This window comes from Lathamus discolor, chromosome 2 (assembly GCF_037157495.1).
Source record: "Lathamus discolor isolate bLatDis1 chromosome 2, bLatDis1.hap1, whole genome shotgun sequence".
NCBI classification, from domain to species: Eukaryota; Metazoa; Chordata; class Aves; order Psittaciformes; family Psittacidae; genus Lathamus; species Lathamus discolor.
In genome coordinates this window covers 105,644,431-105,656,799 of record NC_088885.1, presented here as the reverse complement: position 1 = coordinate 105,656,799, position 12,369 = coordinate 105,644,431, and the positions used below count along the sequence as shown (strand labels likewise).

The 12,369-nt window shown below is 37.7% G+C and overlaps 1 protein-coding gene across 4 annotated transcripts in view; it reads right to left on the bottom strand.

Annotated features, from left to right (window-relative positions):
* The window catches only part of PTPN2 (protein tyrosine phosphatase non-receptor type 2), a 30,744-nt gene that overhangs the window by 15,329 nt on the left and 3,046 nt on the right, over positions 1-12,369 (bottom strand). For 3 of the 4 annotated variants that reach the window (XM_065667946.1, XM_065667948.1, XM_065667947.1), the window contains exons 3-5: positions 5,019-5,119; positions 4,322-4,420; positions 3,028-3,165 (exon numbers count right to left, since the gene is read on the bottom strand). In XM_065667946.1, coding sequence (XP_065524018.1) covers positions 3,028-3,165; positions 4,322-4,420; positions 5,019-5,119 — 338 coding nt within the window. Of the gene's footprint in view, positions 1-3,027; positions 3,166-4,321; positions 4,421-5,018; positions 5,120-5,288; positions 5,425-12,369 lie in introns of those variants that run through there. The other variant, XM_065667949.1, reaches the window with a different exon arrangement.

The window sequence follows — 12,369 nt, the reverse complement described above, 5'->3', positions numbered from 1 at the left end:
ATATAAGGAGGAAATTCTTTCCTGTTAGAGTGGTGAGGCACTGGAATCGGTTACCCAGGGAGGTTGTGAGTGCTCCATCCCTGGCAGTGTTCAAGGCCAGGTTGGATGAAGCCTTGGGTGGGATGGTTTAGTGTGAGGTGTCCCTGCCTATGGCAGGGGAGTTGGAACTAGATGATCTTGAGGTCCTTTCCAACCCTAACTATTCTATGATTCTGTGATTCTAATATAAAAATACACATTCGACACAAGGTAGAGTCTTCCAGAAGTTACCTGTCAGTACCTAACAATTCTCCCATGACATTGTCTCAAAACTTAGCAACCCCATTCAGTCAGGGTACTTCACAGATTTAACAGAAGGCTCTCATAAACATCCATCACCTCTCCAGTACCCCAGGAGACTTTGCTTCAAATCACAAATGTGCAATAGGTTCACATATAAATGATTATGAACTTCTGACATGAGCACAGTATTTTCCTTCTACCCTATCTTCAGAGACAAGGGTTTGTGGAAGCCTTCACAGTCAGTCTCTGCAATTGCAGCAGAGAACAGTGGTCAACTTTCAGAAGAGCTGAGAACTGTCACCAACAAAATAATGGGAGTATACCCAGTGAACCATACTGCAAAGGCAGCCCCAAGTTTCTGTATTCTAAAATGCAGACTGGGTCAGGCAAAAAATAAGGAAATTATGAAATAATCACCAGTAAGACAAAGCATGTTAGAAGTATTTTTAAAACTTTTGGAAAGATACCAAAACCCATCTCTCCTCTCCAATCCACCCAGATCTCCTCTCCAAAGCTTTACTGGACTACACTAGTACCAACAGCAAAAAAAGCTGTTTGCCTAGAACAGATATAAACAAATCAAATGAGCAAATGCTTTGATGTAATCCTAAACAACACTGCCCCCTCCCTCTCCCCTCCAGTCCCACCTTTACTTCTAACTGGCCTTTAACAGAAGAAAACAACACCACCACCACCAAAACCAACCAAATATCCAACCAAACATTAAACAAGCACTTCACTGGTCATACAAATCTCTGCAAAATACGTATGTATGACAGAGTTTTGTTGTAGTAACACAAATTTACTTTAGCTCAGGGCAGCTGTCTTGTAAAGACAATTCTAGTTCTGTTTTCAAGGAAATACTTAAATTTTAGTATCCTTGGAATTCAGAGTGTATTTTAGTCATGACTCATCTTATGGTCCAGGCATCAAGCAGCTAAATGTCTTACTGCCCTGCCTCCACCAACATCCCCTCCAGAAGAACTTACATAAACATAGTTAAGTTCACATTTCACAATACTGTCAATACTCATTTCCCACAAATTTTATGGTATAATTATCAAATTCTTACAGAAGACTGCACTTAACACCCACAGTGTTGTTCTAGAAACTATGTAGTTTTTCTGTTTGAGTAACCAAGTCTGTTCTACTTCTTGTGACTGTTCCATATAAAAACTATTTTTTGGAGTTAATATTCATGGAGCCTTACATAAGCACTAGGGCATCGAAGTAAAAATCAGTACAGTAAAGTTGCTAAGTGTTTGTGAAACTGGTTTACATGACCCACAAACTCTGTACAGCACAGATGGGCCTGCATTACCAGTCCAAAGCAAACCAAGAAATTTAACTGCTCAATAGCTCCAGCTCCAAAGCCCACTATAGCACATGTTGTGCTGTTCCTCAAGGGATTTCTGCATTTTCCAGTTAACACTATGCCCAAACATACACACAGGATAAAAACATCATCCTTCAAAAATAGGAAGTTTAAGGTTAGGGGGGCCAACATCAGCCAGAAAGAAGCATTCCATAAAGAAGTCTTTTTGGTACTTAAGAAAAATTGCTTTAGCTTTCCAAAAACAAAAGCTACTGTTTCTCAAGCACTGGCTTGCAAGCACTACTCCTCTTTTCTTTGCCTTTACTGTCAAAAACCAAACAACTACACAGAATTTCTCCACATCAATACGACAGAATTTCATAAAGCTCTTCTTACACTGAATAGAAAAGGAACACCTTGCCACATTTTACCATGTTTATCTTATGAGGGAGGTTTCAAATTAACAAATATCTCAAAGTACCATTAATAGTTACTATAAATTCAAATCATTTTGACCAAATATATCAGTGTTAATTAATGTATAAAACAACATGCAAAGGAACATCTTCAAGCTTTCCTTTCCCAAATCCACTGACAAGACAACCTTGAATAAAACTTGCCATAGTAGCACTTTCAGTTAATATAAGGCAAGGTTTATAGGGAGAGAGAATATCTTACAAGACATAGCTGGAACAAACAGACAAGCTCTTCAATTCTGTCTTCAGCTCTGAAACAGAAGCAGCAAATTCCAACCCAAGCTCAGGCCAGGAACAATTTTTTTGAGCTTAGCTTGATTAAATTGTCAAAGTGCTTAATTTTTAAGAGAAAAGGATGGTTGGTCCTGTGGAGCAAAAGGGGAGGTAAGCAAGAGGAGATAAAGTTACCTATCTACAGGTGGTAATCACCCCTCCCCCAAAAGCCTTAAGATACCTGGACTGAATTATATGGAAAACTAAAGTTCCATTAAAAAAAAACCCAAACAAAAAAAACAAACAAAAACAAAACAAAAAAACCAACAACAAAAAATCAAAACAACCCAAAGCAAAACCAAACAGCAATTACTGAGTCTGATTTTAGATATTCAAAAGAAATCAGAATTTCTCCTAGGTACCTCCTTGTAGGGTGTTTCTTACAGCTCCTCTTCGAATCACCACTACTATCAATTACAATTTAGCAGGTTAAGGTACTGCCAAATGAAAAATATAAGTGTAAAACTGCAGAAGCTCTTATCTCTTTTAACATAGAGATTAAGTCAGGTCTAGCTCACTCACTTACATGCCACACATACATCTTCAACATTATTCGAAGCAAAGTGCATTAAAGTTTTCAGTGTAAAAGCTCAATGAAATCTGTACTGCCCATATGCTAAATGGTTTTCAGTAGATACTTAAGCCAAGGAACATAAGCTATGCAGACTGAGAAAAGCTTACGTTGATGTTTTCTAATTGCAGTAGATGTACTGTGTAATACGATTTGACGTCTTCAGACACTAGCCTCACACGGAAACCTGTTTCACTGAATGTCATAACTTCTTCTTCTTTTGTTGGCCAGTATTGTTCACACTTCACCTAAGTGAGTTTTTTTCAGAAGGAGGAAAAAAAAAAAATAAATCCTGGTTAAGTATCCTAACATTGGCCTTCGCATGAGCAGATTCAGACCACATTAATCAGTACAGCAGACTTGAGTACCTGCTTTCAGTTTGAGGAATTCTCCAAGTCCATAATGTTCACAGCAAAGTTACCAGAATTCTTTCAATGACTATTATGCATTCCAGATTTATCTGTTTGTGCTTTCTTTCATCCCAGGGTTAACATGTTAAGATATACCTTAACCCTTCCTCCCCCCCCACCTTCATTCTATACAGTGAACATAGATCTTTACTAAGCTATTTCAACATCTCCCCCTTCCATTTCTGATGTGCACACCTGCAGATTTACATAACTGATGTAACACATCCATCCAATTTTCCCAAGGCTTGCTCAGTACTGGAAGATTCTTGTGAAACAAAAGAATGAACAAACAAAGTAATGCAAGACTGTCCCTTGCCCTTTACTCCTCTTGCCCTGCACTCAAACTTCCTGTAGGGTAATTTTTGCATGAGAAAATAAGCAAGTTTTTAATAGACTCAAAATCTTTTTTACTAACAAATCCACTCTGAAGAAGAACCATAAATATCAAGTGACATGCATTTGTAACCAAAATCTGCAGTGGTTTTAGGTACATTAGCAAAAAAAATACATCGTAATGGAAGATTTGTGTATGTGCACGTATACCACCAGCTTTAAGTAACTAGATCAGTTTGACAGTTGCTGGCCAGCAGCTTGCATTCATAGTTACAAACAGTTAAGATCACTGCAGGATAAATATACAACTCTGACAGATTTAGAAAAAACAATATAAGAATACTTAATTCAAGCTTGTTTTCCCATCTTCTGTTTTGTTCTGGAGCACCTTACACTGCTTCTACTCCACCTTGTTTCAAACTGTACATCCTCCTTTCTCAGGATGCTACTTTCACCTTTCTGAATGGATATTTATTAGATGCTGGTTTTGCCAGAGAATTTTGTGTCTCAGCTTTAAAGCATCACTTTAATGTAATATTACACACACATTTTGTTGTACACCGGTGAGAAAGTTCGACCGCTCTTTTAGCGTAACAATCACTGCTTAACTGTACTAAAATTACGTAGATTACTTAGCAACTTTAGATCTAATATTACTTACCGACTCTTTTTCAACAATTCTGTTCAGCATAACAACTGCTTTGGTTTGTTGCTGCCATACCATTAACCAAAAATGACAACATGTATTAGGTAGTGGACCCTGTGTAGTAAAGAAAAAAAAACCAACGGGTGTAAGAACGTATATGTAAGCAGTGTTTGAATACAGTTAAATAGTTCACTGTGTGGAGCAGGAAGAAGCCTTCCTCTGAAAAGTTTAAACAAATTAATAATAGAATCTCAGAAATGACAGGCAGGAAAGCAACCACACTTCACAAACCAGCCCAGTACTTAAAAACCAAAACAACCCCAAAAAATCCAGTAAGAACTCAGGGAAGGGATGTTTCAGCCTGGGCATCAATACTCTTGTGCTTTTAGGAGAAAAGCTACTGCAGGCATGCTCAGAACATACAAGATGAAATAAAGAATAAAAGTATTGCTACAACCTATTTCCAAAAGAAGTGAAGAAAAGAGCAAGAAATACTTGAAAAGCTTTATAAGCAGTATATTATTCATAATTAAATATTCCCTTTAAATTTTTCTTAAAATACAAAATAATGTGTTCACAACTAGATCAAACAGGCAGTTAATATGAAATACATGTAATTCACAGAGACAAGGAATCATCCAAATACAAAGTACAACTGCACAACCCCTCTCCCCCAGATTCTCAATCTCTGTAATAACATAGTACTACCTACCTGTGTTAAAATATAGTATCTCTGAGCTTCTTCTATGACCACTAGGCTGGCATTGATATAGTCATTCTCGGCATTCTGCAGTTTTACACGACTATGATCATCTATAATTCAAAGAAAATAATTAATGATGCATCCATCTTGATTAATACTCTTTAACAAACAGGCAAATTTAGGTTTGACAAGCAATTATAAGTAAACTCAGAAGTAGTAACTGAATGGCAAACCACAAATATACATGAAACTAATTTCTCATGTGACTATAATAATTGCCTGTCTCATGCTCCCTCAGCCTTCCAGAGAAATTTCTGTTAGCTTTTAATAGAAGCTGCTCAGAAAACTTGTTACATCCAGTTTTCTGGGAAAGAAAACCCAACCAAAACAACCCTCCCATACATGCCAAAAGATGCTCACAGCAACCCTTCGACAGTTGCATTTCCTCAACAAAAAAGCACTACAACCCACACTTTGTCCTATCACACCAGGTCATTCCACTGCATGATTTCCTTTAAGTTCAGAATTCTGAGATTTTTTTTAAGTTTCATAGATTGGGGTAGAATCATAGAATTAAACTTACATGGCTTAAAAAACCAAATCTACTTGAAATAATTCAAACCAAGCTTTGATCAATTTAATTTTCTCTGTAATTTATTAATACTATACAAATTAAGGATACTACAGAAGGGACACATGCAAAATGTACCTTTTCAACAAATGTTTCAGTTAAATGAAACCTAATCTAATTGCACCGTTTCAGTCTCTCATCACAATTATAGAGGCAAGACAGAAAATTCCCCTATTTATAGCAGAGGCAAACAAAGGACTCCATTTAAAATTCTAACATTAATATGAGAAAGATTATCAGTGTTGTACTAAAACACTGCATAATAAAAAATCACTGTGGCTGTTCCTAGAATCTTTTAGTATCTGATTTATCACCCTCCAGGAGCCACTGAGGTAATCAGACTTGCTCACAGTAAGTAATCCTTCAGCCATTTATTAGAATTGTATTAAATAAACTGCATTTTCAGCTTAAAATTTGTACATAATTGCATGCCAGGAAATGAGACTGACTGCAAACCTCCCAAGGCTCAACTGCCTAGACAGACTGCTTGTGAGTAAATAAAAAATAGCAAACTCAAATTTAAGAGACTTCACATTTCAGAAAGTGATGGAAGAGATTCCATAAAGAACTTGACAGAGCTGTGCATGAATTACAGTACAATGCCAGTCTTTAACCTACACTTGCCTGGTCTAACTCACAAAATTCACTGGGGCTACAGACTGATAACACAGCTGCTGTTAGAATGCCAGCGCACTTTTCCAAGTATCACAATCATGGCAGCTATGACAGCTGAGCTCAGACTGAGTTCCTGTCTCACAGCCAGTCAATGCAGCATAAGGCTTATCTGAGAAATCCATTAATATGACCACAGTCAGGCAAAAAGCTGATGGGAATAAAATAATAGTTACTGAATTAGACTCTTGTTCGATGAACTGCTCAAAAGACTTTATAAATACTTTCCATATGTTTGGAAATCTGGGAAAAGTATACTTACTATGTCTTGATCTGCTTTTATACTCTCCCTCATCTATCTGCTATTGGCAACTGTCAAAAGAGGATCTTGGCTGGATTCAAGGAAAGAAGTCAACAGTAGATTATTACACATATATTTTAAGAGCTGAGATTTGGGGTTGCTATCCTACCTCCTTTAGCTGCTAGCTTTTATACACAGTCACAAATGTGCAGAGAACAGAAATATGCTGAAAACTTATTTTTAATGTAAAAGTATGAGAAAATTACTGGTTTAATCTGTTTTCATTAGCATTCCAGCTGTAAGGCAACACCATCTTGACTTTCAGGAGTCTTAAAACAATTTATGATACCTCTGTATGAGGAAAAAAATATTATCAAAGCCAAGACACAGTAAAATTTAGACACGTGCATTTTAAAGTAAAGTCTCCTTGTATTATTTTGTCTGGATAGGAAAGTGTTACTTTTTCCTTTCATGTATCACTTTATCTGAAATGTTTCTACTGGAGAGAAATCAAGTCCTTTGTAAATATTACATGTCATTTGCCAACAGGAAAAACTTAAGATCTTGTTATAGTAAATCACACATAACCGTACTCCTGTTCTCGGAAAGATGACGTAAGCAAAGCGCTGTTAACAGTTTCATTACCCAGCAGCAGCTGCTGTAATGCTGCCAGTAGGAGGTAACTGCCCTGGCCACTGTGAAGCTTCCTGCAGTAATCCTTACACTCATTTTCAGCCTCATATTTTCCTTGTTATAAATTCCATTTATCTTTCATGTTTACAAAACATTCTTTGTAAACATTCTTTGTAATTCACTACAAAGCTTTTTTAAGGCCCTTTTAACAACTAATGCTAAGCACAGACAGCCCCTCTTCTCGCCCCAACTGAAACAGGCGATGCTACCACCACACTGACATACACTCCACAGGACAAAGACAGCCACTAGAATATATTGACTTCTCTTCTTTCAAGGGAAAAGGTTCCTAAAGGACACAATGACCTAGAAACCTCATTCAAGCCCTGGCTTGCTCTTCTGAATTAGATGAAACAAGCCAACTTTGGACAGCAAGTTAGCTGTAACATATTTCCAGCACATAAAACATTTCCAGTTACAAAGTACTTCAGATTTACATGAATGATAAACCTGTCTTAAACACTGCTATCTTAAAGATTTATCTTAAATGTTGTCATGCCCGCAACAACTAAAATATTATCAGGCAATACTCATTTTCTGAAGTGCTAATTCCCCTATTTCAACAAACTGCAGCCTGAAAAGGAAATGGAAACCCTAAAAATGCTTCTCATTCTGGCTTCTACACTAAGAAAACTACTCCCAGAATGACCCTGTCCAATAAGCAAGTCTTATCGCCCACTTCATATGAAATCCTGTCCTACTGATATCATTGACAACACTCTCCATGTCTCAAACAAGCCCAAGACTTCACATTACACACCAATTTGCCCACTCTCTGCTGAAAAGAAAATTACGTATCCGGTGAAACTGAGATATGAAATGTATGGCGTTTTACATCATACAGTTCTTACAGTTGGTTAATGACAGGTTAATGTTTGAAAACAACTGTGTTTCTAGAACTGAGACCACTGTATAACTTAAAATTATCTTTTCTCCAAGAGATGTTTCTGGCTCCCTAAATACAAAGCTATTAACAACAAAGAAGGCTGAAATGTTACTTAGTGGATTAAAGAAAGTCATAAATAAAACATGTAGCCATAAGCCATCCCAATGACCCAGTCTGACCCTTTCCTGCCTACCAGCAAATCCCCTTCATTTCACTGATGTGAACCAAAATCTAGTCTGAGCTGCTGAATTATTCAAATTACAATATTCTGTCACCAGATGTACAGTCTCAAGTTTCAGACGTAGCCTAAGGCAAAGGAAAGGCAATGTGACTTTTCCCCCGCCTGCCACTGGTTGTACACAATGAATGCCATCATATCGATCTCAGCATGGTTTGGGTTGGAAGGGATCTTTCAAGATCATATAGTTCCAAACCACAGGAAGGGACACCTTCCACTACACCAGGTTGCTCAAAGCCCTGCAATGCTGCCAGGGACAGAGCATGACCTCGCTCATAACTGAAACATATGCATAAATACTGCATGGGATCCTTACACTTTCAAGCAGGACTGTGAAAAAAAACCTAAGATATAGTAAAGTTTACGTCAGTGTGTGCTACAACTTTCTTCTCCAGCCCTGAAGAAAGAAGTATCATCAAAAGAATCATGTTGAGTTTATTTATACCATGTTTCTGGTAACAAGATATTTTAGAGAATCATTAAATAACATCATAAAAATCATTAATATCAGCTTCTAAGATGAACAATGAGAAGTGCAGTAGGCTTATATTGAACAGAACAACTCTCTCTCAGTACATCCACAGCACAAATGCAGGACAGAAAGAGAACATTTTGGCAATGACAATTAATCAGCACTATGTGCAAACCCATCCCCTCCCAGCTCTGTTCCCTGTAAAGCGCAATACTCTTCCTGTTCCACTCTCTCTGGCATATACTCTGTGACAACTGTAAGCAGATGGTCGAAAGGTTCAACTCGAAGTTTACTAACGGCCAAAGGAAGAAAGCAAGACCAATCACTACTTCTCAAGATCCTCCAACAGCCATGTGATCTATGAGGTGAAAATGTCCAGATGACCTAACATACTGGGCTACATACCACACGACAAAGGAAAGCTAAAGATAAAAACTAGGTAAGTGCACAAACACCCACCTGCCTTCAGAAGCAAAAGGTAAAAAATAATAAATCCTGCTGATTTTGCCAAGGGGATTTCCTTCTTGCCTCTAAATCTGAGAGCACAGTAAGCAGACCTCTAAAAGTGTGTACAGCCAGTCTGAGACACCAGACACCTCTGATACCAACTAAGGAGAAGATTTAGAAGTAAAGTAGTAGCAGAAATCTTAGAGTTTCATTAAAGTTATCACTGAAGAAGAATAATCTTGCAAGTTATTTTCCTCTCTTAACAACGTTTTCTGAGAAATGGTCTCATCTGTCAGGAAATGACTGGCTGTCAAACCAAACCTATTTCAGATTAACTTCCTGTTTCGGTAGTACTACATAGCCAAAATATTCTGCTCCCTATTCTAGACTAATAGCAAACTGCTAGACTCTTATTATTTTTGGCTAGGCAGTAACTCTTGAGGGCTTTTACCCAACCAAACTTATACAGACCATAACTCTTTAACCAACAAAACTGGACACTAACAAAAATATTTATGCAACTCGAGACAATGTGAAACTCAACTGCAGTGGGCAAAGATGATGAGCCTTCCTCTGCCAACAGAAATCAACTTTTATCTAGAAATGCATGTAACGGACACGTATTGGCGTCAGTATACTTGTCCTGTGTATTATGGTTGAAATGGGGCAAATTAACCCAGTGCAATTTTTCCTTGCACTTGTAATTGACATCTACCAAGAGGAAAGAATAATCTCTGCAATTCCTCCTGCAGACATACCACCTCAGATTTTAAACTGGCTTGGCTGCCATCTAGATTAACAAACCTTTTTTTCACTGCTATGGAGAAACAAAACATTTTCATTAAATTACATCTTACAATATGTTTAAGTAGCTTGATTTTAAGAGCTTAACTGCTAGTTCTGAGGGCCTTTGACTCTCAGAGAATATTATCTATATCAACACCCATTTTTTCCTTTAAACACTGTTAGAGAGCAGTGAAATTCATAAAGTGAAGGACCAAGATGTTAAGATTGTTTAAAACTGAGCTGCCTTGCATTTCTGCAACACTAATTCCTTGTGTACCACCCACAATTAGATGTGTTCACCACACTGACCAAAGTGCACAGCTTTTACCCCAGCTGCTTTGAAAATGAACTACTGCTGTCTTGCAGTGTTACTTATGTATTCTCTCTCAGGTGTATTTTTCTTCCCAACTCTCACCATTGTTACAAAAACAATTATGAGTCATATTTGAAAATACACAGATGTAAAATGCAATGGGAATTAGTTTGAACACAGTACTTTGCTCTGTCCTCCTTGTACAGCCTTGCTCTGCAGACTATCTTGGTGCCCAATTCAAACCTTCTTTCTTTTATAAATGCTAAAAAAGGAGATGTGCTTTGCATAGTTCACCATCTTAGTTCAGTCATCGTGTTATACTCCATGTCAACCAACATGTAATGACTCTAACCCTTTCCTGAGCCCAACTCCTACTTCAAAGATTTTATCTAAGTGCCTCTCTGCTCTTGCACAAGGTCCAGGGATTAATACAATCACACAATTAATTTCCTCCTGGCTCAACAAGCATTTCAGAAGCAGGCTTTGCCATGGCCCAGGCAGAGCTGTTTGGTGCTCTTCACTATTGTAGAAGGCATGCTAAGTCATGATTAAAGAGAATTCTGAGCTCCAAAAAACTACAGGAGACAAACATAAGTCACACTTCTTATTGCAGGCATTATGAGATGCTACTTAAATAACACAATGACATTATGTTTATTTTAGAAACACTTTATTTAGAAAAAAAAACAAACAGAAAACAAACAAACAAACAAAAAAAAACCCAAACCAGAAGCACATTAAAGGTAAACTGCCATTCTCTTTCCAGTAGTGCCTAAGAAATTAAATCCACGGATGGGAGAAATGGTAAATGCATGAATACAGATTCTGCCACAGAAGCTGTATAGAACATTGGACCCAGGAATAGAACTTGGGTCTCATGGGTTCAAATCCAATTTTCTCTTCTCATAACTCCCATCCCAATTTAGGTATGAAACAGAAAGTAATTACAACATAATCTACTTTACCACCGGTAAGATGCTAATGCTGTGCTGTAACAGGACAGCAAACCTGGGACATGTAAGTACCTCTGCATAGACCAACAAAGGCCCAGCAGAACCCTATCTCCCTGTACTGAGCATACAAACATAACTTATCAAGCCTTGACTAATTTTAGACATCTTCTTCAGATCTGTAAGCTTTTCAAGCAAACCATACTGGGGAATGCCCTGCAGACACAGCAAAAAGGCTGTGAGTGCAGTACTGAGATTCAGCATTAAGCCAGACTAGATCCCTTTGGTGTGAATCTACAAGGCAAGTTTGCCTTCTGGCAGCAGTGCGATGAGCAGCACACAGCACTACATCTGACCAGTGTGACTCAACACAAGACTCTGTTCACGGCATTTTGAGAAGTGCTACACACATGCTGTTTTACCGCAGCTTTCAACTGGAAACAAGGAGTTCAGCACTTCCCAAATCTTACAATAGGTAAGATTAGGCTATCAACTGAAAAGCCCCAATACACCAGCAATCCTTCAAAAATTCTTGATCCAGTAACAAGAAGGCTTTTATGAGCCTTTGGTGCTCTGGGAAACTTTGTGCTAAAGAACACACAAACATTTACCTGTTCCAACTTCAATATTTTGCAGAAAAATTAAGGCTGTACTAGCTCCCTCCTCCAAGTCCTTTTGAACATGATTTACAATAGCTTTCTCCAACTGTAACTACGTATCAGTAATCTTTTGCTTCCGTGTCTTTTTATAACAATGTAGGATTCCAGTTTCTAAAGTAAATGCTGAAATGTTGAAAGAAAGTCCACAATACCTCAGCAACAAAGAAGATGGCAAAAAAAAAAAAAAAAGCTGTCTTCACCTGAGATACAAGATCCTTATGTCACAAAGGCCATTTTACGGCAGTTAGTAAAATACGAAGTACTCCATACCAAATCTACCTGATTGAGAAAATTTAAGAACTTCAAGCACATATTCTTCTGAACAGACAAAACAAAATATCAAGTACTTTTTAAGCAACAGTAGAAATTGAG